Below are 23851 nucleotides of genomic sequence, written 5' to 3' on the forward strand. Positions count from 1 at the left end.
GGGCCTGTTGACTCTAAGGCTATGTTTTCAATGTGGGGACGAGGCCCAAATGTCGAACTGGTTCTCGAATTGTTGTCCGTCGTCAGCGTAATTTTATTCCGTCGAGGTTGGGTGAAGCCCAAGGCCGACGATAATACGGGGATAGTACCCAACAGGTATTCATAGGTCGTCTAATGTATTGCGACGCCACCACCACGATGATAGGCACCTGTTGCATGAGGACGGGGTTCTCACCCCAGCCACTGTTCGCCGAATGGGGGAAACAAGGTTGCCATGTGGCACATCATAGTAGCAACCTCAGAGTGGGCTAACCAATGCAGCCCAATATGCAGCCAGGCTGGACGGAACAGCAAATTGTTTCACACGGACGGTTATCTCGCTCAAGAGTCGACGCAATCAAAGGGGTCAACCCCTTCAGAAAAGCGGCTCAACCGAGTAGAACGGACCTAGAAAATCGCCCCAGTCTTTGCCCTCAAAGTCTTCCCATTCTTCCTCTGACCTGTGAAAGTACTGCGACAGAGCACTGAACACGGACCAGATCTCCCCGGACAACGCCAGGTGCATGAGCTCGGCACCAAGAAAGTTTACAAGCCACGTCATATTGACTCCGCTGAACAGAGTGAGGCCGAGAATCGGCGAGCATGGCAGGTTGCGACGATCGCAGAATGTTTGAGCCGCGAACCGAAGCGCCACGGCCTCACAGGGAGCTATTGAGAGTCTGAGGATGCTGTCGGTGATGACTTTGCCCGCCATGAGAGCAGGTAGCCTCGTGAGCATTGTGGACAGGTAGATCGGCAGGATCTCGCCACCTAAATGAGGCTCGGGCGCGGGGGTGGGCCGAAGCTCCGCGGACCATAGGCCCTGGGGAGGCATTTCCGTCGCCTCGGTCGCTTCGACGTCGAAGCTTATCAGCGCCGCGCCGACTACCTCGTGTTCATCGTCATCGCTGTCTTCCCCGCCTGCTACAGAGTACACACTCTGCCGCCTGGCAAACTCCGGCTGCTGAATAGGTGAAGGGCTTTCTTCAGGAGTGGACTGCAGTCCATCCTCGCCGCTATCTTCGATGGTGACCGGTTCCTCCTGCACCTCCGTCTCCGGCTCCCCATGTGACTCAGGGGCGGGGGGCCCATTCGTGGGCTGCTCTGTCGGCAGAGGAACAATTAATCTTCCATGATATATGGGACTTGGCAGGCGAGACAGGACCCATTGCCAGATTTTCGGCTGCCAATCCTTCATCAGACGCTGCGTCATGGCCCAGAGGAGAAGCGGGGTCGCCGATAGGAGAGCACTGCCAGTCCACCGGAGTAGAGATGGGAGGGTAAAGTCGGCCATCAGGGGGGGCGCTGGGATCGGGGAGTCGCCTGTGAACGGCACAAAGTACTTCCATGACGGTAGCAGCTGCGTGCTCCGAATCAGCCCGAGTCTCTGGAAGGCAGCAAAAAGTTCCAAATGGAGTCGCAGATAGGTCCAAGAGTGGTCAACACTGCCACAGCGTCAGTCAAAAATAAGTGCCCAAAGGACCCGCTCGCACTAACCATCTTCTGAGGAAGCTCCTATCTAGGCTTAGGAACCATTGAGGAATAAATCGACGGTCAATGTAGTTGGCAAGGAGGCTAGCTGGTGCTCCCGGGAGCATATCTCGGGAGAACGAAAAGTTTGAGCGATAGGCCCTATAAAGCTCCCAGCACGGTGTCTGGGAATAATGCTTGTATACCTATTCAGTTAGCCCCATGTCGTCATGATGGTATGGAATGATTGACCTACAAGCACCCTTTGCCTCATCCCGTTGATACCAAACACGCCCACCATCTCCACACATCGCTTGGTGGCCCAAATGAGCCTGACACCCAGAGAGCTCTCGTAGGCATCGTGCTGGTGCTTAGATTCGAGCTCGGCGGTGGGGTCCGGGTTCTCAGGCTCTGCCACTCCCACCACAAGCATGACCTCGTTGTGGGACCGGATGATGTCCTTGTTGATTCTCTTAGACTCAGGGTTTATTGGACGCCCTCGATGGTCGTATTGCTGCCTTGGGACATGAGGGTCCTCCTCGCCCTCCCCTGAAATGACGTCTGGGTCATAAGGAGACCTGCCCTGGAATAGAAGTCAGCCTGAGATGCACATCATATACATACAGCTATAGCGCTTACCAAGGCTTGCGCCGTCAAAGGGCCTAGCAAGCCCATTCTCAAGTCTCATTCGCGCCGAAATCTGGTGATGCAGGAAGAAAAGCAGCCAACATAGTGATGAGATGGCTCAGGCTCATCCAGCGAAGTTGGGGTGACAGGTGATGCTTAGTCAATTTGCCAACGTTGGCAAAATGACTAAGGTTGGCATTAATGGATCCACCCACTGCGACAGAACTTCCGCTGTGGACCCTGCAGCCTGCCTCGAAGCCTTGAACCAAAGAAAAAAAAAATCTACGGTCACTTCAAGCAACAGTCTCACTGCTGTGCTGCGCACAGCAAACTGTTCAGTTGATTCAACATGGCAAACAAGCAGCCTCTGAAGACGACCTTTGACGTGAATCGCGTCCTGCGGCCCATCTTCACTGGCGGCGCCGTCTCAATCGACAACGATGCACGGATTCTGGCGACTACAATTGGTGAAGATGCCATTCTCACCGAACCTGCCACTGGGAAGCATCTGGGCCAGATCGAGGGCGATGGAGAGCAAATCTCGACACTGACCCTGACCCCGTCAGGGTCGCATCTCATCGTATGCTCGAGATCGCTGTCCATGAGGATATTCTCGCTGAAACGGTCACCTGTGGACGACTCGCTGGAGCCGACTCTCATTCGGACCCTGAAGCCTCATGGCACGCCCGTCCTCGTGCTGGCCGTCGATCGGACCAGCACTCTTTTGGCCACCGGTGGCACAGATGGCGCGATCAAGGTCTGGGACATTGTGGGCGGCTTCGTAACCCACACGTTCCGCGGGCCATCAGTTCTAGTATCGGCGCTGCGTTTCTTCGAAGTCGCCGCCCGGTCAAAGGACGCTTCCCGCAGCCGCAAGGGGAAGAAGGGATCTCATGCTCAGGAAGATTCGGAGGACGACGATGAGAGCACTCAGACGAAGCACTTCCGACTCATCTCTGGAAGCCAGGATGGCAAGGTCCGGGTCTGGGATCTCAACAAGCGCAGCTGCATCGCCAACCTTGACTCGCATGTCTCCGATGTCCAAGCACTAGACTACTCGCCAGCACAAGACACCATCGTCACCGCCAGCAGAGATAAGACCATCATTTGGTGGGACGCGAAATCGTGGAAGATTCGAAAAGTCGTGCCTTGCCTGGAGCTGGTGGAAGCAGCGGGATTCGTCGAGGACGGGAGTCTCACCTGGTCAGCTGGTGCCAACGGATGCTTTCGTGTATGGGACACCGACACCGGACGCGAGCTCAGTGGAAAGCAGCAGGCAAAGAGTGAGGAGGAGGCCTTTGTGTCTGGCATCTACCGACCCGGTCTTCCGTTCGTCCTCGGCGTTCTAGTCGACCACACCCTCGCGCTCTACCGGGTGCCGAAGAGAGACGACGCGCAATCACTAACACAAACCGAGCCCCTTCGACGCATCTCGGGAACGCACGACGAAATCATCGACCTCGCATACCTGCTGCCTGATCACTCGTTGATGGCATTGAGCACCAACTCCGAGGATGTTCGAATCATCTCCGTAGCGGAATCTTCACCTGCGGAGGAGGACCGGGCCTGGGAACCAACCAAGACCCCCTATTTTGGTCAAGATGTTGCCCTTCTCAAGGGCCACGATGAGATCGTCATTGCCCTCGATGTGGACTGGTCGGGTCACTGGGTGGCCACTGGCGCAAAGGACAATACAGCCAAGCTGTGGCGAATCGACCCGTCAAATAACTCGTACACTTGCTGGGCCACCTTCTCGGGTCACGCCGAATCTGTCGGAGCAGTCGCCCTCCCCAAGAGCATTCCTCCAGAGTCATCAGCTGCTCGCACCGATCCCGTCAACCACCCCCCAGCCTTCCTCTTGACGGGCTCGCAAGACCAAACAATCAAGAAGTGGGAAATCCCAAGGAAGCCTCAGGAGAAGGGCCAGAAATCTGGCATCCGTGCTGCTTTCACGCGCAAGGCGCACGACAAGGACATCAACGCCATCAGCATTCAGAGCTCGGGTGTGCTCTTCGCCTCGGGTTCGCAGGACAAGACGGTCAAGATCTGGTCCGTCGAGGAAGGTGAGGTGCAGGGTATTCTGAGGGGTCACAAGCGAGGTGTCTGGTCTCTGCAATTTTCCCCGTCCAACATGCCCGGGATTCAGGGCGAGGACGGTTTGGTCACCAGCAAGGGCCTCCTGCTCACGGGCAGCAGCGACAAGACAGCGAAGCTCTGGAGTCTGGCAGACTATACCTGTGTGAGGACATTTGAAGGCCACTCGCACAGTGTGCTGAAGGTTACGTGGCTCACCATGCCCTCCTCTCAAGACAAGGGCAGGAGACCGCCCCAATTCGCCACCGCTGGCGGTGATGGCCTCGTAAAGGTCTGGGATGCCAACTCTGGCGAGACCGAATGCACCCTTGACAACCATGAGGACCGAGTGTGGGCAATTACCGTTAACCCGGACACAAACGATATTGTTTCTGGTAGCAGCGACTCGACGGTTACCTTCTGGAAAGATACCAGCACCGAGACGCAAGCTGCGGCATCTCAGGCGGCCCTTGAGCTGGTGGAGCAGGAGCAGGAACTGCAAAATCACATCCACGCTGGCTCGTACCGCGAGGCCATCACGTTGGCGCTTCAGCTCAACCACCCTGGGCGACTTCTCAGCCTCTTCACCTCGGTGACAACCACCAGCCCTCCCGAGAGGGGCAGCTTGAGCGGACTGAAGGCAGTGGATGAGGTCCTCGGCAGCCTGTCAGACGAGCAGATCTTCCTCCTGCTCCTGCGGCTGCGGGACTGGAACACGAACGCCCGGACAGCCCCCGTGGCGCAGAGGATCCTATGGACACTAGTCCGCAGCTATCCGGCGTCCAAGTTCTCCCACCTATCGGTGAAGGGGGCGAGGGGCCAGAAGAGCCTGAAGGACGTGCTGCACGCCCTGCGGGTATACACGGAGAGGCACTATAAGCGGTTGGAGGAGCTGGTAGATGAGAGCTACCTGGTGGAATATACCCTGCAGGAGATGGATAGCCTGGCGCCGGTTGATGATGAGGAGGATGTATTGATGCAGGAGGCTGGACACCAGGATAGCATTATGGCGTAGGTCGATAGAAATGAATGATTTAAATGCACTACACTCAATCTGTTTTTTCCGGCCAGTGCTTCGGTTGCCTTGATCTATCAAGCGCATAACCTGCATCGTACCAGTTGAGATTGTTCGCGGTGCATGGTACCTTATATCCGAAGACAGCGTGTAACTCGTGGAGTTTGAGCACTTCCTAAAAGTCTCAAACTGAATACCTACTTTGAAACCTCATCTTGAAAGAAATCAAAGTCAATCTGCGGCTCCAACATCACATTTATATATTTTCCTAGATAGTTTGTAGCCTATTTCGCATGGATAGACGATGTTCTGAACGCGGCAATCTGAAGAGTTGAAGTCTTCGAGTGCCCCACAATGACGCTCCTAGGATTATGCAGGACCCAATCTTTTCTGCCTACATAGTGTTCAGCCTTGCTTCGTGCTGTTCCCTTGAACGGACAACCACAACAAACGCCGAAGACGACGGAGGCTGCCCATCTCCCTCCTGTCCCCGGCAGATTCTAGCGCCTTCGAGGGCACAGCCACCACAATGGGCAAGCGTCAAGCTTCAGAGGCTCTTGAGGAGCTCGGTGGTGTCGCGTCGCCCGCGTCCAAAAAGTCGCGGATGGACGAGGGCGACTCACCACTCGAGAACAACCAGGAACAAGCAACCAGCGAGGAACCCAACAGTCTCTTAAGGGAAGACAGCAAAGATGACGATGAATCTGATGATGAGACCTCCGCAGCCGCCTCCACAGCGCCGATACGACAAGCTGCCCCCACAGATGGCTACGACGACCTCTACCTCGACACCATCGACCGCAACGTCCTCGACTTTGACTTCGAGAAGCTCTGCTCCGTCTCCCTCTCCAACATCAACGTCTACGCATGCCTCGTCTGCGGCAGGTACTTTCAGGGCCGCGGGCCCAAGTCGCATGCCTACTTCCACTCCCTCGACGAGGACCACCACGTCTACATCAACCTCGAGACCCAGAAGGTCTACGTCCTGCCTGAAGGCTATGAGGTCAAGAGCAAGGCCCTTGACGACATCAAGTTTGTCGCTGACCCGCGGTACACGCGCAAGGACGCCGCCGAGCTTGACCGTGTCCCGCGGACGAGCGTCACCCTGGCCGGCAAGCCCTACACCCCGGGCTTCGTCGGGATGAACAACATTAAGGAGAACGACTACCTCAACGTCGTGGTCCAAGCCCTCTCGCACGTCACACCCCTGCGCAACTTCATGCTCACGGCCGACGTCTCATCGCGCTCCGAACTCGTCAAGCGCTGCAGCATCCTCTTCCGCAAGATCTGGAACCCGCGCGCCTTCAAGGCCCACGTCTCGCCCCACGAGCTCCTCCAGGAGGTCTCGCTGCGCTCCAACAAGCGCTTTACCCTCACTAACCAGTCCGACCCCGTCGACTTCCTATCCTGGTTCCTCAACAACCTGCACCTCGGCCTCGGCGGCTCCAAGACCAAGCCCCGGAGCTCCGTCGTCCAGCTCACCTTCCAGGGCCGTCTCAAGGTCGAGTCCCAGACCATCACCGCGCGCGCCGACGTTGGCGACCGCCTGCGCTTCGAGGAGGCCGCTGAGGTCGACGTCCAGCTCGCGCGCTTCCTCTTCCTCACCCTCGACCTGCCCTCGGCGCCGCTGTTCCAGGACGAGCTCGAGAAGAACATCATCCCCCAGGTGCCCCTCACGACGCTGCTCAGCAAGTACGACGGCCGCAGCGCGCAGGAGGAGCACGCCCGGCGCAAGCGCTACCGCCTGCTCCACCCGCTGCCGCCCTTCCTCGCCTTCCACGTCAAGCGCTTCTCGCAGAACAAGTTCGTCTCGGAGCGCAACCCCACCATTGTCACGTTTGACGCCCGCAACCTCGACGTCTCGCCGTACGTCGAGCCCAACCCGGACGAGTGGCCCCCCGGCGAGCCCATCTGGTACGACCTCGTCGCCAACATCGTCCATGAGGCGGTGCGCGTCAGGGAGGACGTCGCCGACAGCGGCGAGGAGAAGAAGACGTGGAAGGTCCAGCTCAAGGACAAGGCGACAGGCGAGTGGGTCGTGTGCCAGGACCTGTTTGTCGACAAGGTGCAGAACGAGTTGCTGTACCTTGGCGAGTCATATCTGCAGATCTGGGAGAGGAGGCGGGAGCCAAAGGGGAAAGGGAAACCAGGCGCCTGATCATGCATGTATGGAACAGTCATAAGTTAAAAAAAAAATAGAAAAAAAATGGTAAATGTGATAATGCCTCAAAGGACCACACATGTAGCTCGTCATTTAGTGAAGACTTGCAAAACTTCTGTATTGATGTCTTCATTCCCGTTGGAGCGTTTTGGGCCTCTTTTTTCCCAACACAGAACATACATAGTACATAACCGTCCATCCTACCCAGCCAACCGTCCCACTTCGTCCATACATTCACGTTACAGCATCCTCATCCAAGCAACGGGGTCAACAGGGGAATGAGGTTGTCACAGAGAGAAAAAAAGCCAAGTGCTTAAACCAGTAGTATACAAATCCAGAAGGGGTGTAAGCAGAAAAGGACCTAATGTAGGCGACATGAAGCACCGTCGAACGGATCCTACTCGGCGTTCAGCCTAGCTCCACCGGACGTCTGGCGCTTCTCGGTTTGTTGCTGATTGGCCTTCTCACGACGCTGCTCATCGAGGGCTGTGCGTTGTTGAATGCTCGAGTCGTGGCTCTTAAATTCCACACGAGTGTTTGGAGGGAAGTTGAGGACATGCTTCATGATTTCGCTGTGACCAGTTAGTTTTTAAAACCATCCACAGCTCGCTCGTTTCGTCCTGAGGGAGACTCACCGAATCTTCAGCACGCGGCCACCATCGGTCCTCGTCCAGATGCTCAGGATGTCCTCGCCATTTCTGACACTAAGGACAGCACCGCACACATCTTCGCCCGCATCGCCGAACTGGTCGCCGATGAGAGCGAGGAGAAGGTCTTCCCAGTAGCGATCGGCCACTCCCTTTCTCATCCGTACCACCCACTTTCCTCCGTTCCTGTTTACATCATCTTCCCAAATGGGACGAATGTCCTTCTTAAATAAATGATAGTCGGAGACGACCGGAAGCGACGACGGTCGCTTCAGATGTGCGTAGACTTCCCAGAACTCCTCCCCCGTCCCGACCGTGGCAATAGCGTGTAGCGTGTGCTCGTACTCGATGTAGCCGTGGGCCTTGGAGATTGGCGGTCGGTACCAGAAGGTCCACGAGTCTCGAAGCCTGTGGGTAGTAGGGGCTGAGGACTTGATTTCCGAGATGGACGCCATGCTAGGTGCCCTCCCCAAAACCTTGGAGGAATCCTTAGACTGACCGGGCTTAGGGACGGCCGAGCCCATTGCCGTGTCGAAGGGGTTCCCGGAGCCCTTGGGCGTCTTGGCGGATCCGAAGGAGGCGAACGCCCCCGAGCCCAGGCCAAAGGCGCTAGACGCCCCAGCGGATGGGGATGTCAAGCCTCCCCCAGGCGTTGTGGCGCTAAAGGAACCGTTCTTTAGATGGGAAGGAGTTTCGCTGCCGCTCTGACGCTTCGAGAACGAAGCATTCCGGGGCGAGGAGTCAACGCCGTTGGGGCCGGTATTAGATGTGGACAGGGAGAGTTTGCCGGTGCTGGTCACGGGGGTCAGTCAACTGGTGTTTAATGTGGGTAGGTGTGCATGGGGAGCACAAGGAACTTTGCTCACTTTGTGCGCCGAGTCCATAAGTTATCCATGAAGACTGATGGCGGGTCCTTCAACCGTGCTTCGGGCTTGTCGGGAGACGGGAGGGTTGTTTGCTCGAGGGCGGGTCGAGGCGGTTGGGTAGAGACAATGACGACAGGCAGGGGTTCGTGAAGCACTTCTGGGGAAGGTTTGTTCGGGGTTGTTTGACGTAGCGCAGCCCGAACTTTGGGGCTACGACTATTTAATTTGAGAATAGATGGACGGCGTTCGGGGAGGGCGAGAGTGGGCGGCTGGGATCGGATAGAGTCGTCAAGGGCGGTAGAGTCGGTCGTGGGGTTGGGTGTTGGTTACGTATTATGAGGCTCGAGATGAATTTGCAGGAGACGGTATGGAATTGTTGGTACTGGTACTGGTGTTATATTGTATAGGGCTGAGTAGTGATGGTCGAAACGTGTTGGAATAGGTGATGTGATGCGTTGGTCCGGGTGAATGGCAGTTGGAAGTGTCGATGAAATCTGCAGACAGAGACGAGCTTTGGGGGAATGCGTGACAGGGTGAAGCGGTGCAAAAATTCGAGCTGGTACCTAATAACATCCAAGCGGCCAGGCTGCCCGCTGGACTCAGTGGAGTGGAGGACGACGAGGCCGCTGGTATTGGGGACCTGTTAGTGGAGCATCGCAGCCAAACAACAACGCCCCAAGTCGTAAAAACTCCACTTGGGTATCTCCCAGTGCTAATGAAATAAAACGTCAAGCCTCAACTTTGCTCTCGCATATCATCATGACGAGCTGTGCCTCGAGGGCCCCGAGTGAACAGTCAGCTGCCCAGTTTAAACTCGTCGGATCACTCCTTACCTACAGCCTTATGTGCTCCTAGAAATATCATACTATAGATAATTCTCCACTAGCACCCCTTTCAGTTATCAGCAAGACGGCAAGTATCATTATAGATTGAGTGCAGAGCCTCACCCCAGCAGCATCTCTCTCGTCAGTCGATCCCCGGATTGACGTCTTCGCTGTTGCACAGCCGTGAATGATTGGCTGCCTAGTGTGTAGAGTGTGGCGGCAGCGCCAACCACATTACTCGTCCTTTACCAGCATGGAGTAGAAAGTACTTGCACACGGCGTCCGGATTTGGCTGGGTATAAGAGTGACGGTGGTTGACTGAGGTGCTGACTCAACTACGGACTGAGATAGTGACAAGTCACCAAATCTTCAGTCATTTCACATGGAGGATAATGCACCACATGGGATTATCTCTTTAGATGTTTCTCCGTCTGCCTATAGTCAAACACCTCGACACTCAGAGTCTGCTTTAGCAATAGTTGTAATAATAGAGTGAGACTACAAATTCTACAGGGTACTTAGGCTATAATCCTGAGACAAATCCCAAGTTCCCCTCGTGCTTTTAAACCCTGTTCTCTGTGATGTTAGCATTATGAAATAGTATGAGCCCTTTTAGATCAGCACTCTTTTTTCTATTATCCGTCAGCTGGCAGTATAACGTGGGAAAAAGGAAGTTAGAGCAGAAGGGTACTCCGTAGGTAGTATTCGTCGTACGGCCCCACCCACCACGAGCTCCGCCTTATCGCCCCTCGCTTATCGCCCAGCCCTCCAAAAAATTTCCCGTACGCTGTCGCGCGACTCCCATAACCAGCAACCACACACCCGAGCGGGCTCCTCAATCAGCAAATTGCCCCGAATCCGACCGTCGCAATGGCGCCCTCACGGACGCGCACCGTCAAGAACAAGCATGCTGCCCCCAAGGGGGGCGCTGCCGACAAGACGTCATCCAAGGACCGCGTCTCCAAGCCGGCGCGCAAGAGCAACAAGAATGGCCCCGTCTCGGCCGTCCAGCTGAAGGAGAAGAGCCGCGCGGCGCTTCTCAAGAAGCCCAAGAAGAAGACGTACACGGACGAGGAGCTTGGTATCCCCAAGCTCAACATGATCACCCCTGTCGGCGTCGTCAAACCCAAGGGCAAGAAGAAGGGCAAAGTCTTTGTGGACGACAAGGTAAGAATTCTCCACGTTGCACAGACGGCCCTTCCTCGCGGCTGTCAATTGTGGCTGACAATATTGTAGGAGGGTATGGACACAATCTTGTCTATAGTTCAGGCCGAGAAGGAGGGTCAGATCGAGTCTAAGATGATCAAGGCACGCCAGATGGAGGAGATTCGCGAGGCCAGGAAGGTTGAGGCCGCTAAGAAGGAGGAGGAGAGGAAGACTAAGCTCGACAGCGTCAAGGAGTCGCTGAGGAAAAAGCGGAAGCGGAAGACTGCGGGCGAGGACGAGAGCCTCCACGACGTGACGTCGGCCGGGACCAAGGCCGGCGGGGCTGGGAAGAAGAAGAAGAGCGTGTCGTTTGCTTGAGCAGGAAGAGGTCGAGGAGTGAGTCGATTGCATGGCATTGCTAGGCGCTTGGAGTTATCCTACTACTCGGGGGCATCTTTGCGGCATACTCGGAAAAGTGATACGGATTGGATCAATAAAATTGTCTATTTTACACTCAACCACGCGAATCTGCCCCGACCACAGGCGAAACAAATCCCATCTATCCATTATCTATCGTCTATATTTCTCGTCTAGTATACCATCTGCTCCAAAAAATTTTAGTATATCCTGCTTGCCAGATCTCGCTATAACACAATGCCGAGTTTCTGGCTCTAAGTTTGTCCCGACATGACCATCTTGCGCCTCATGGGATCGTACATGGTCTGCCGCGCCGCGACACCCGAAGTCCTAGGCGCTTGCGATGGCTGGACGCTATCAAGGTCAACCTTGAAAGCCATGTGGTTGAGGAAATTGGTGACCTAAGCTTTTTGTGAGACATAGCCATGTGAGCTTATGACGGGGAAACTTACGGGACGGGGATACCAGCGGCCCCCACCAGTCTCGAACCAGCACAAGTGGCCGCCCAAGGAAGTCGTCAATAAGATGGTGTTAGGGTTTTGCTCAAACTCTTCGTAGGGGATGGCTTGCTTGACAGCAATCTAGGTCTCGGTCAGCTCTAGAATCTTAGGAGGAAGGTTGGCTATGCCTACGGGGTCGTCGGTGGCCTGGATGGCCAGGAATGGTATCCTTATAGCAGTGACGGCATCGGTGGACGAGGCATCCCGGTAGTAGGCGAACTCAGTAGGGTAACCCCAGCTCGGGCATCTATACAGAGTCAGGAGACAAGTCCTCGCTCAGGACTGCGTATTCGACTTACTGGATCTTACGATCGAACTCGTTCAAGTACGTGATGCTCTGCAGATCATCAATATCGTAGTCGGTAAATTTCTCCAGCTCGGTCTTGTGAGTCTCCACAAGCTTCTTCATGGCAACTAAAGACACAATGTTAGCAAGGAGCCCTTGTTCTCCCGCCGAACCCTGCGCTTACCGCCCATGACACGTAGGTACACTTCTCTTCCAATGAAAGTGTTCTGAAGCATCTTGCTGGAGACTTCGAGGTTAAAGGGGCTCGAGCAGGCGATGGCAGCCTTCAGAAGACAGTTTGAGCCCTCCTCTCCGCAGTACTAGTAACGATTACCAATCTATATCTTGCTTCTTTCCACGCATTTGATTTTCACTCACGTTGGTAAGCATGTTGGCACCTAGGGAGAAGCCGATGCCAAAGAGCGGGCGGTTGGGGAAGGTCTTGCTGGCCCACTTGACCACCTAGAATTCACCTGCGTTAGCCTCTAAGTTCTCCTCTCAGGGCATCTGATGATCTGTCTTACCTGTCTCACATCCCACGTCGCTCGCGCATTGTACAGAACTCCACTGGTCAGCTTGGTCCGCGCGCAGCCCCGAGCGTTGAGGATGCAGATTTCCCAGCCCCCTTGGTCGATGAGGGGCTTGATGCAGTGGCGCAGGTAGATCTCGTGGGAGCCGCCTGAGAGGCCGTGGAGGACAATGAGCATGGGCTTGCTGTCATCGGAGCCAATATTGTCCCATTGCTCGTCGGTGAAATGGACGGTGCGACGGCACAAGTTTGGGTCCACCTCGTCGTGCGGCTCTACGACAAAGTCGACGGCGAATGTGCCTTCATAGGCTTCATTCTCGGCCTCGAACATCTTCCGGCGGTAGTAGACGGAAGGGCCGTGGGGCTTGGTGGCCGTCCACATGGTCTGGAGATGGCCATTGAACAGGAGAGGATTCAGGTTGCAAGGTGGCGTAGCCTGCTCGCAAATTTTGAGAAGATCAGTCTCACTGCCGTCCTTCTGCTTCACCGGCCGCGGCGACGGGGCGTGGGTGAAGTCGATCTTGGCCTGGCCGAGCCACTCCATGGCTTCTCACAAGTGGCGGGTTGTTGTATGAAATGAGTGTTCTTGTACCTGAGAGGCAAAGCCGTGCGCTTACAGGAGCGAAAGAAACCAAGAATGAAAGAGAGTGGAAATATCAAATCACAGAGAGAATTGACAAGGGTTCAAGAACGGATGTTGAGTGCATAGGTACGAGTACGGAGTACGAGTAATAATAGGACGGCAGATACGCAAATATGTACGGAGACGGGCCCAGGGGCGCCAAATAAGTAAGTAGGTGGGACCCCAACGGTCAACCAATGGCCCCGAATTCCCGTCCAGGATTCCCACGGGTCGCTGCATCTCAGGGCTTCGGCAAGAAGATTGAACCTGAGACAACGCGTCTGGGCCCAAGGGACTCCAAGTTCAACCGCCCAGGACGCCGGGCAAGCCGCTCGGCTGATGCGATGAGTACGAAGGACTACGCCTGTCCAACGCACATCAATGGATTCCCCAGAGGCGGATTCGGGAAATGTCCCGAGCGGATGCAGAATATGCGCGAAGATTATGCGCGAAGATCGGGCTAGGTCCTCGAAGGCGATCTCCTAGTGGGTCTCTGGCGCGGCTCTCTGAGTCTCTGAGGTCTCCAAGAAGGGCGAGAGAGATGAAAGATGCCGAGGCATTCGGAGGGCCGGCTTTGGGTGGAACGGAATCCCGTTACGTCGAGCTCTGAAAAATTGGCCACTTCGAGTCAGGACGGGATTAAAGCACTACTCGTGCTACTAATTAGGTATCTACCGAGGGTAGGTAGTAGAGTTTTAGCTTGCTTACAGTTGTATTACTCGTAGCTTTTGGCGGTGATATTTTTTCTCTCCAGAAGCCAAGGCATTGCCATAGTACAGTTCCCTCTAGGACGGAGTACGTGACGGAGTATGCTACGAAGTACTAGGTACTAACTAGTACGTCCTAGTACTAAGTAGTCTTCCAACTCCAAAAGTACGAGGTAGTAAGTATCGTACTCTGTAGTCAATATCTCCTATCTCTATTCGGGTTAAACCGCCCATATTCCAATTCCATGCCCTCCATACAGGTTTTAGAAGAGAGTTATTGCTGGCGTTGACTGCTGATGAGGTACATGTAATAAGGCGGTCAAGGTCGACTACCAGTGTGCTGGAACTGGGATGCAATCTGGAATGCAGGCTCACTCAACATCTTACACGTGACCTGTGTTTAGGTAGTTTACCGCCACCTCATCCTCCATTGCAAACTCCCTCACCACCTCAGATCTTGCACCCCAACCTCCAGTTGCAGAGCGACGCATACCACCTAACTCATTCTTACTTTCCAGAACATGGGTTGCATTCTCTCGACTATACCCATGCCCATTATCTTTCCCTACGGGGATTCTTGATTAGGGCTACTCGCCGAACCTGCGGAGTCGTCATCACGACGTCCCCAATTACCGAACAGCAACCAACTTCCGAATCGTCGCCAGTCGCGCCAGCGCACCAAAATGCGCTCATATTCTCCACCGTCATCATTCTTTGTTACAACGGGATAAAATGAGCTTGGCGCATCATCTGCCATGTGAGCTAGGACTAAGCAGCGGAAGGGGTTAGAGAAGACCCTCACAATGGCATCACGATATCAGTCTTCCCTCGTGGTAGGGACCTGACTTTCAACACACGCGTGTTGATTTGTGTCAAGCCGGCAACGCCTCCCATTGCATATTGCATACCACATCTGAGGTCTGCGGGGGTCGCGCAAAAATATTTAACTTCTCGTCAACTGATTTGGCGAGCCATGTCATCTTTGACTTCATAGTCATGGCATCTGCTTTCCATTAGGGCAGCTCATTGAGCTACCTCGACTATGTGCGTCTGGACGGTTTTGCGTCGAGTGGGACACAACCCACGTTGGCAGCACTCCCACCACCTAACAAGGCACAAGGGAACTTTCGACCTGCTGTGCGACTGACTGTTCGAGCCCTGTTACCAACACAAGGTTTACAAGGTTCGCTCAGCGATGTTCTCAATCTTACTCTCCATGGAGAGTCTTGTTGCCAGGGTCGCTTTGAGCATCCACCAGTCTCCATTACACCCGTGTATCACCAGCAACCGGATCATGGATCGTTTATGCTAATGTTCTTTGGGCTGTGCTTATCTGCTCCCGGGCAACAGAGGGCATGAAGGTTGGTGTGGAGGGAAGGGAAATCGTAAAAGATCCGGAGGATCAGTATATAGTCTTTGCATCTCTGCTCATGACGCGCACGGACTCGCTGGAATGGTTTTAGAACTATTCTGGGTGCAGGGAGGCAGCGGGCGCCATGTGCACCTTCAGCTCCAGGGGCTGATACTTGCTTCAACTGCCCTGAAGGCATGGCCAACGAACTGGATTTTTGGGAGCGGGCGGTTATGTGATCCAACCAGTCTCTTTGCAAGTGCTCAGAGACACGTCCACCGATCCCGTCCAACCCATTTGAAGTGCGCAACTTCAACGTGGCCATTCTGCTTTGGACTGGGTTTGCAGGCTGTTGGTGGTGGTATCTGGCGTTTGGTTCTCACTCCAGGGATCTGGGGCCGCCTAGGTGATGAGAGATTGGAACCACGCACACTGCACTTCGACGCATGCTTAAAGCCACCGCATCATCTTTCGATGGCCTTAAGGACTGTTCCTCTTGATACTCAGTGTCCAAAGAGGTCTATATTATTATCATTATCTCCCTCTTGGGGAAGGTACTTGGCCTGCAGCAGGACTCTGTTCGCACAGAGTTGACTGGTAGGCAGGAGACTCGGCTAAGTCCCGGGCAATTACCACCCCCCAGCACTAAAAACTCAAATGGTCCACAGCTATGGCCGGCTGGATGGTAGAGCCTCCTCCACGTCGCCCGCAACATGCTGCCATGAGAGACGTCGGGGGAAACGATGATCCACGACAAAGGGCGCGAGCTGGTAGAGGTGTGAAATCCTCAGATAGGTTAGGATCTCCTCCTCGTGGGCCTCGTCTATCTCCAGATCGCGAAGCCCGCCACCGCCCATACACGAGACCAGAACCCTCCCTACACCCTCGTCACGCTCCCCTCGGTCGCGGAAGGAACCACGACCGACGTCCCTCGCCCGAACCAATCCCGCGTCGACGTACAGAACAGGAGGACCTTATCCCAAGATTTCGAGAGCAGAAGATTCGTGGCCAGGAAGCTGAGGATAGCGCTCATCGACGCAGCCGAAGTCGCGATCGCGGTCGCGGTCGCCCAAGCACCCCATCTTCAACCAAGAGGCATCGGAGCCGCAGCCACTCATCAAATTCCCGTTATCGAAAGAAGTCAAGGGGGCAATCGAGTCCCTCACACAGGAGCCGAGGTGACGACTACGAATCTAGTTCCAAGCACCGCCGCCGACACTCCCCGCACGACCGTCGACGAGGCTCTCCACGCCCGTACGCGTCTCCAAGGAGAAGTGGTGACGACCTTTCGCGTCCGAGAAGACGTCGCGGCTCCGAGTCACCGCCTGGGACAGAATCTCGCCGCGGTAGACGCGACTCTCGCCACACTGACATCGACGACCGTCGGCCCCCTGCGCGAAGCCGATCCCCCGGACCAAGCAGTCGACGACTATCCAGAAGCCGTCCTAGTGCCCCTCGTGAGGGCCACCACCTCTCATCATCCGGGCCCGCTCCGGGGGATTCGGCCGCGCCAAGTCTAGATCGCCGGATAAGTCATCAGCACGATCCGCCCCAGTCCCCTGCAGCTCATCGTGAGAGAGGCCGCCGGCGAGATTCCCCTGAGCTTCCACATAGCTCAACTCGGTCAGATATTGATGACGACATGGGGTCCCGTGGAAGCCACCGAGGAGGGTACAATCCAATGTACTCACACAAGTCTTCTTATCACCATGATAACCGGGGTTATTCCCAATCACCTCAGCATGGAGGCTCGTACCACAACTCACCGGCACAATCCCCCTATGGTGGCAATCGACCCACATGGGGCGGACAGTTCTCGCCCTCACAGTATGTACCTGAATTTTCCAATAATAAATATCCAAGCCTCTTACTAACTTGCACAGTCACTATCCCCCATCATATCATCAAGGACCCGCCAGCTACGGACCATCAAATGGGCCAGGTGGACACTATCACCCTGGCCCCCCACACTCACCTTCATACGGGCCACCGCCTCCGCAGGGCCCCTACCGTGGCGGCCCTCGGGGTGGCGGGTCGAGAGCAGGCGCGTTCAACGGTCGTGGTGGACGAGGGTCGAGTTTCAAAACTTCGCACTGGGACCGGGGTGGTCCAGCCGGAACAGGCCGCGCCTACCCACCCGATGATGCAAGCGGGGGCCGACGGACACCGAGCGGAGAGATGGAGCCCAGCTCAGCGAACACTGGGATAGAGGACAACTCATCAAGGGCCCTCGCTGATGGTCATCCCGAAGATACGAATGCACCAGACAAAGTCCCCGGAGGGCCCAAGGGTCCCTCCGGCCGAGCACCACCATCCGGCCCTAGTGCCCAGAATAACTCGTCCTCCAAGTTCAGCTTCGCGTTCAAGCCCTCGAAACCCGCGCCCACAGCACCGAAACCTGAGATATCTCAAAAGTTCAACGCTGTTCCTCAAAGAAGGGTATCGCTCGACCATAGTCAAAACGACCGAGCACCTCCATCATCCGCACCAACAGAGCCAGCATCAGCACGTCCCCGCCCTGACCCTAGGAATCCCCCGGAGGGCCCGAGGATGGCGCCCAGAATGCGCAAAGTCAGGAAGATCATGAAGCGGCCGAAGCCGCGGCCAGCTCTTACCCCTGATCTAGTGGCTTCCGATTCCGTCTTCTTCCGGAAGCCTGGTAACGAATCCGTCGTCGGCTCTGGTACATACGGCAAGGTGTTCAAGGGACTCAACGTCTACACCAAAGACCTTGTCGCCCTCAAGCGAATTCGAATGGAAGGAGAAAGAGACGGCTTTCCTGTGACTGCGGTGCGGGAGATCAAGCTGTTACAGTCTCTCAGACACACCAATATTGTCAACCTCCAAGAGGTCATGGTTGAGAGAAACGACTGCTTCATGGTCTTTGAGTATCTATCCCACGATCTCACGGGACTACTCAACCACCCATCCTTCAAGCTTGACCCAGCCCAGAAGAAGCACCTTGCGAAGCAGATGTTCGAAGGTCTTGACTACCTCCACAACAGAGGCGTATTGCATCGCGATATCAAAGCAGCCAATATTCTTGTGAGCAATGAGGGAATATTGAAGCTGGCCGATTTCGGTCTGGCTCGCTTCTATGCAAAGCACCATCGACTGGACTACACCAATCGGGTCATCACGATCTGGTACCGTTCACCAGAGCTGCTGCTAGGAGAGACGCAATACTCGGCAGCTGTCGACATATGGAGCGCCGCGTGCGTCATGGTTGAGATTTTCTCTCGACACGCCATTTTTGCTGGAGATGGAACTGAGCTCAGTCAGCTGGAAAAGATATACAATGTTCTTGGGACACCAAATCTCAAGGATTGGCCCGGGCTGGTTGACATGGCTTGGTTCGAGCTGCTCAAGCCCACAGTCAAGAAGAGGAACGTCTTTGCAGAAAAGTACAAGGACAGAGTCACGCCCAATGCTTTTGACCTGCTTTCCGAGATGTTTCATTTTGACCCGGCGAAACGGCCGACGGCGGCCCAGGTTCTGCAACATGCCTACTTCACTAGCGAGGAGCCACTTCCAAAGCAGGCAGTAGAGTAAGTTTGACTTAAGATGGACAATTTATGGAATCGAGCTAACACGTGTAAACAGGCTATCCAGCATTGACGGCGACTGGCATGAATTTGAGTCCAAGGCCTTGCGCAAGGAGAATGAGCGCCGAGACCGCGAAGCGCGTAAAGCAGCAGCCAAGGATGCCGCCCGTGAAAAGGACAAGAAACGCCCGATTGACAGCCATGACCAGTCGAGGGACGCGAAACGACAGCACGTCGAGAGCAAGCCGGTGCCCAACAAGGCTGAAATTTCGGCCGCAACGAGGGATGTCACCTAGGGGCGTGGGCTCTAACTCCATTGTGTCTGGATCTCAGGAGGGTGCGTTTGAGCGTGTACGGAATGGGATGACTGGATATGGGATTTATGTCTGTTGTTGGCAATTATACATCGGGGGGAGTGCGGGAAGGGTTGTTCTGGCGTTGCACTCGCGATTATCAAAGCAGCATGGGATCGGTTGCATGGGCAAGATGGAATGAATGGTTTGTACATAATATACCCGAGGTTTTTGGGCCTCATAAAATGGGACTCGAAGAGATAATGACGACCATGTTTCAAGCTCCAAATACTTCTCACCCTTCACATGGGGTATCCTAAATTATGACAACCAGCCATGGACTCTCGATGTATTATCTTTCTCGAGGTCTCAAACGCAACTGGGCCCTTGAACCGCCTACCTTCCCAAGGATATCTTAGCCTTACAGGACAACAGGGCCTAAATAAGCCCTGTTTCAAGCCATCCTAGGCAATATACATGACCGTCGGCTTTATTTGACTCCTTTTGTTTCCTTTCATCATGGTATCATACTATCCGGACAATCGCAACTTCCCAAGTCCCACCACCTTTGACGCCTGACCTCGAAAATCACAAGAGGGGGTTATCACTGAAGCCCCGGCGATAAACTCACCGCTCCGCACGCTCTGGAAAACACACAGACTTTTTTTCCTCAGATCTACCGTAATCATGCAAATTCCCGTTCGACACCCTTTCCTTTGATATCGGTTGTTCGGAGGAGCTGGCGCAGACTGCCCTCGGCACGGCCGGGGGACCTGCTGGCCGTGTCGGGGGATCGCCAAGGGATCCAGCCGCTCAGCGTAGAGATAAACCCATTAGGCGCAGGGCCCCGGTCCGAGGATGAAATGGCCCCTTTCGCTATTGTGATGTCCACGGTTCGCGCTCGGATAGTACGGGTTGGTACTGGTGGGGCATGTTTCTCCTTGGTCCTCTCCTCCTCGCGGGCGGTGCGGATCTCCAGCTGGCTCGTCGATGCCTTTGGGAGCGCTGGCTCGCCCACCAAGCTAGTCGCCGAGTTGCGTGGCGATGCTGGGTCGCCTGGCGCAAGGTTCTGTTTTGAGCCATCAATAAGAGCCAAGGAGGCAGACCTGCGTCCCGTAGGCGTCTTGAGTGCGTCTTGCCCGTTCAGCGAGAACTGGTCATCGGCCATGCTCCGCGACGAAGTCGTCGGGGTCGTGTTTCCCGACTCCTTTCTTGTGGCTCTGCCACGGATCTCTTCAGCGATCTCTGCAGCTGATTTCTTCCCGGACCTATCCTCATCCGAGGATCGGCTCGATGACATTATGGTTTCGAGGGTGCCCATAGCCCTGCTGTTTCTCCTAGCACCGTTCCTTCTTTTACGCAACCTCCTCATACTTCGTTCGTCATCGGAGGAAACGACCTGGAGGGTTGGGCCCTGGATGTCGTAGCCACGCGACCCGCCCATGAAAGATGCACCAGAGCCATGGGGCGCATAGTGAACCTCGTACTGGTTGCTCAGAGAGTATCTTGACCTGGCACATATTTCGGCAATGCGGTCCAGGTCGGCATTGATATCACTGCCTCCTTCCTGGTGCTCCATGTTGGCAATGAAGCTCTTGAAGGTGAAAGCTTCGACGGGAGGCAGCTCCTCAGGTCCGCCGGTGCCAAAGCGTTTCGTGTCCCGGGCTCGTCCCATCCTACTCAGCATGCCATTCCTTGCCGTGGTGACTGTGGTTGCAAAGGACAAACTCCGCCGCTCGGCCGTGACAGAGCTCCCACTCTGAGACACCGTGCCGGCGCCTCCGTGTACGATGACACCGCCGCGGGACGTGCTGATGGGACGACTGGGTAGGGGGGAGTAGTAGCTACGGACAATGACTGGTTCGGAGTATGTGCTGCTCTGGGCCCCAGTGGACCGCTCGTAGCGATGGCGGCTCGGGTAGTTGTTGTTCAACTCTCGTAGTGCAGAGGTTCGGCTCTCCACAGTCGAATCATCGACGGGGATGGGCTTGCCTTCGGCTGTCGAAGGGACAAGGCTTGTTGATGACGGGTTGGGCTGGAAGGGTCGGATAAAGGAGAATGGAAAGGCGCTGGTCCGTGATCCGAGAGCGGCACGGGCTGGTATAGAAGGGATGTCGGACACTGCACGCTGATGGTGTCTCGAGGGCGCAGGGTGGGACTGAGAGGACGGAGGCGAGGAGGGGCGGATAGGCACAGTAGGAGACGACATGGTGGGCAAGTGGTATTATATGTAGGGGAGAACGTTAGATAATCTCTGGCTGGTCAAGGCGCCTGGGTGGTCAGTCGCCTGGGTGGATCATTGAGAGAGCGGCCGGCAAGTCGGCGCTGTGCTGTCTTGCAGCAAGTATTGCTTCGTGTCGGTCGCCAGACGTCGCAGAACCTGCCGCCTGCAGCAGTGTCGCGTTGAAGAATCCGGGATCAAGGTAGTGCTGGCAGAATCGTATGCAGTCGAGATGCAAGGTCGACGTGGAGAGGCGACGGAGGAGGATAAAATGGCATAATTATAAACAGCAATATGGTAGGACGAGGGCCAAATGCCCCGCGGATGCGGTGGACAGGTAATAGGCTCGGTGGAGACAAGGATGCAGGCAAGACACGAATTGATCGAGGGCGTGGCAGATGCGAGGAGGAAAGGTGGGATTAACCATCGACTTCTAGCGAAAAGGAGAATGGACAGGCGGAGGTGTTGCGGTCTGGTTCCATGCAGTGTGTCGTGGCTGTCGTTCAAAGGACGAGCGATGTCGAGGGCCAGCCCCGCCAACTGGGCTCGGCCAATCACATCCCACCAACTGCATGCGTCTCAGGACTCTCAGCTTCCCCCCGTTCGGTAACCCGATTGCACACCTTCGAATTCCAGTGCAAGATGCCATCCATGCCATCGTTGCCCCCGATCCGTACACCCCCGCAGGCCCGGTGAGGCGAGGTCAGCCAGGAGACGCGACGAGTCAACTAGTTGTGCTGCGACACAGACACCTAGTCACCGACGCACACCGATGCCACCCATCAACGTCGTCTTAGTATCCAAGTCCGCCTCGGTCGGTGAGCGGTGGAGAGGCAGAGCCTGCCCCGAGACGGTATAAGCCAATGGCTACACGGCTTCACCACTTATTAACCGGAATGGGTCGGCAGTGGGCATCGGGGCCTGCTGTCCAGATAGACTTTACTAGGGATGCTCGCGATGCTGGAACAACTGCCCATCCTGGGTAACCTTTGCGTGTATTAGCCCCATATGGAGTATAGCTAATGTGTTGCCAGCAAATGCGATCTCCGTGGGTTCCCTCCCCTGCTCCCTTGAGCCTCGGATTTAACCTGGAACACCATAAAGCAACCATATGCCCATTCCCTCCACTCCAAGACTTGCTCAGCCTCCAGACTGTGGCAGCCATGTCACACCTCGACATGCATTTCCCAGGTAACCAGGTACATTCGCCAGACTCCCAGTGATCTGTAGTCTAGTCTCTCCTACCAGGGGCAGGTGTGGGCGTGCCGCCTGTCTGGACATTGTTCGAGAACACACCCGGTGCCGGTCGGCTAGGGATGCGGCCCTCGCGTGCCTGCTCGCGGCGGTCGTAGTATATGAAAAGTATATAGAAGGCGTGTATGTGCCCGGGAATGTAGCCCAGAACCGTCAGACAGACGTTGATCAAGAGGTCTATAAATCGGAGAGGGTCAGCCACGTCACACCAAGGGCCTCGGTTGGCTAGGCTTACCGACGCCGCATCCTGCCACGATGAAGACTCCAAGTGGCGGGACTGTGGGAGAGGTTAGTTATGCGAATGTGGCAGAGCGTCATCATCTGACATACAGATGAGCGTGAGGAGAATCACGCAAATAGACGAGGCGAGCCCCATGATGGCGATTGATTGGTATGGATTCTCTTCGACGGTCCCAGGTGAGATGATGAGGGATGAAAAAGCCAGGCGAGAGTCGAGTGAAGTGAGGGGCAAGCGGCGGCTCTATAACTCTCTTCTCTTTCTCTCACTGGGAGGAGGGAACTTTCGTCAGAGATCTAGTTAACCAAAGTTTGTTTTCAGAGTTTGAGCGAAGCTGAGCAAATGCGTAGGGTCGAGGGATACTATCACCTTGACCAGGCAATGACGTGGTTGGGAAGCACTGGCATGACGTACACCCGACTCACCCGCCAGGGGTGAATCACTGCCAGATTAACATGGTCAGTATAAAATGCCTAGGTCAAAGAGAAACATGTTGTACTGCGATAATTGGTGATATTTAGATAGAAGGCACTTGAAAGGCTTCAAAGCCTCTGAGCCTTGTACATATATCCCTGTGACTACCTAGTGGGTGAGCCACACAAGTAACATAAGACGACCGCATCCAACCACGACAGGTAGATAGTTTTATCTGTTGGCTGCGGGTATATTTCGCATTACAATCATACATCCATGTTACTCTTAGGATAAATATGTGCCTCTAGTTCCTAAGTCAATCATATGCGAGCGACCGTGGCTTGCGTTCAGTAGCACCGCAGGGTAGCTGGAAGAGAAGCGCCTGAGCAGTAGGCGGACTATCTCATAATTTAACACACATTGATATCCATATTCGTATCCATATTTGGGCGTACTCTGTGAGAAACATAATATATTCCCATGTATATCTTTGTGCGTAATACATGGTGTTATATTTGCATTCTATTTGTAAACCTAGGTATTATACTGTACTTGTACGGGTAGTTGTTTAGTGTCTCGCTTTTCTTGCTAACCGTTTGGCGTCGCT

General features: G+C 55.1%; 9 protein-coding genes across 9 annotated transcripts; 4 read left to right on the top strand and 5 right to left on the bottom strand.

Annotated features, from left to right (window-relative positions):
• Positions 1–414: 414 nt before the first annotated feature.
• ACO1O0_008880 (uncharacterized protein) lies at positions 415–2183 on the bottom strand (the record flags this gene model as incomplete). The annotated part of the gene is made up of 3 exons (XM_083198234.1): positions 415–1425; positions 1765–2091; positions 2148–2183. The coding sequence occupies 3 exons, from the start codon at positions 2181–2183 to the stop codon at positions 415–417; spliced, it is 1374 nt and encodes a 457-aa protein (XP_083045969.1).
• Positions 2184–2484: 301 nt separating this feature from the next.
• Positions 2485–5223, top strand: utp13 (U3 snoRNA-associated protein UTP13; the record flags this gene model as incomplete). Its single annotated transcript, XM_083198235.1, has 1 exon — positions 2485–5223. The coding sequence occupies one exon, from the start codon at positions 2485–2487 to the stop codon at positions 5221–5223; it is 2739 nt and encodes a 912-aa protein (XP_083045970.1).
• A 529-nt stretch (positions 5224–5752) lies between these two features.
• Positions 5753–7381, top strand: ubp10 (mRNA splicing protein SAD1; the record flags this gene model as incomplete). Its single annotated transcript, XM_083198236.1, has 1 exon — positions 5753–7381. One exon carries the CDS (start codon positions 5753–5755, stop codon positions 7379–7381), a length of 1629 nt encoding a protein of 542 aa, XP_083045971.1.
• Positions 7382–7781: 400 nt separating this feature from the next.
• Positions 7782–8926, bottom strand: ACO1O0_008883 (translation initiation factor eIF 4e-like domain-containing protein; the record flags this gene model as incomplete). Its single annotated transcript, XM_083198237.1, has 3 exons — positions 7782–7956; positions 8020–8823; positions 8898–8926. 3 exons carry the CDS (start codon positions 8924–8926, stop codon positions 7782–7784), a joined length of 1008 nt encoding a protein of 335 aa, XP_083045972.1.
• Positions 8927–10591: 1665 nt separating this feature from the next.
• Positions 10592–11245, top strand: LOC1 (uncharacterized protein; the record flags this gene model as incomplete). The annotated part of the gene is made up of 2 exons (XM_083198238.1): positions 10592–10888; positions 10958–11245. 2 exons carry the CDS (start codon positions 10592–10594, stop codon positions 11243–11245), a joined length of 585 nt encoding a protein of 194 aa, XP_083045973.1.
• A 293-nt stretch (positions 11246–11538) lies between these two features.
• Positions 11539–13143, bottom strand: ACO1O0_008885 (Alpha/Beta hydrolase protein; the record flags this gene model as incomplete). Its single annotated transcript, XM_083198239.1, has 7 exons — positions 11539–11685; positions 11737–11865; positions 11917–12031; positions 12084–12198; positions 12255–12390; positions 12449–12532; positions 12595–13143. 7 exons carry the CDS (start codon positions 13141–13143, stop codon positions 11539–11541), a joined length of 1275 nt encoding a protein of 424 aa, XP_083045974.1.
• A 3936-nt stretch (positions 13144–17079) lies between these two features.
• LSK1 (CDC2/CDK family serine/threonine-protein kinase) lies at positions 17080–19120 on the top strand (the record flags this gene model as incomplete). Its single annotated transcript, XM_083198240.1, has 3 exons — positions 17080–17106; positions 17281–18827; positions 18892–19120. 3 exons carry the CDS (start codon positions 17080–17082, stop codon positions 19118–19120), a joined length of 1803 nt encoding a protein of 600 aa, XP_083045975.1.
• A 682-nt stretch (positions 19121–19802) lies between these two features.
• ACO1O0_008887 (uncharacterized protein) lies at positions 19803–21326 on the bottom strand (the record flags this gene model as incomplete). Its single annotated transcript, XM_083198241.1, has 1 exon — positions 19803–21326. The coding sequence occupies one exon, from the start codon at positions 21324–21326 to the stop codon at positions 19803–19805; it is 1524 nt and encodes a 507-aa protein (XP_083045976.1).
• Positions 21327–22569: 1243 nt separating this feature from the next.
• On the bottom strand, positions 22570–22968 carry ACO1O0_008888 (YqaE/Pmp3 family membrane protein; the record flags this gene model as incomplete). The annotated part of the gene is made up of 2 exons (XM_083198242.1): positions 22570–22769; positions 22923–22968. 2 exons carry the CDS (start codon positions 22966–22968, stop codon positions 22570–22572), a joined length of 246 nt encoding a protein of 81 aa, XP_083045977.1.
• Between the last annotated feature and the right edge of the window lie 883 nt (positions 22969–23851).

The sequence above is a fragment of the Amphichorda felina genome, assembly GCF_050947745.1.
Source record: "Amphichorda felina strain 45539 chromosome Unknown scaffold_9, whole genome shotgun sequence".
NCBI lineage: Eukaryota > Fungi > Ascomycota > Sordariomycetes > Hypocreales > Bionectriaceae > Amphichorda > Amphichorda felina.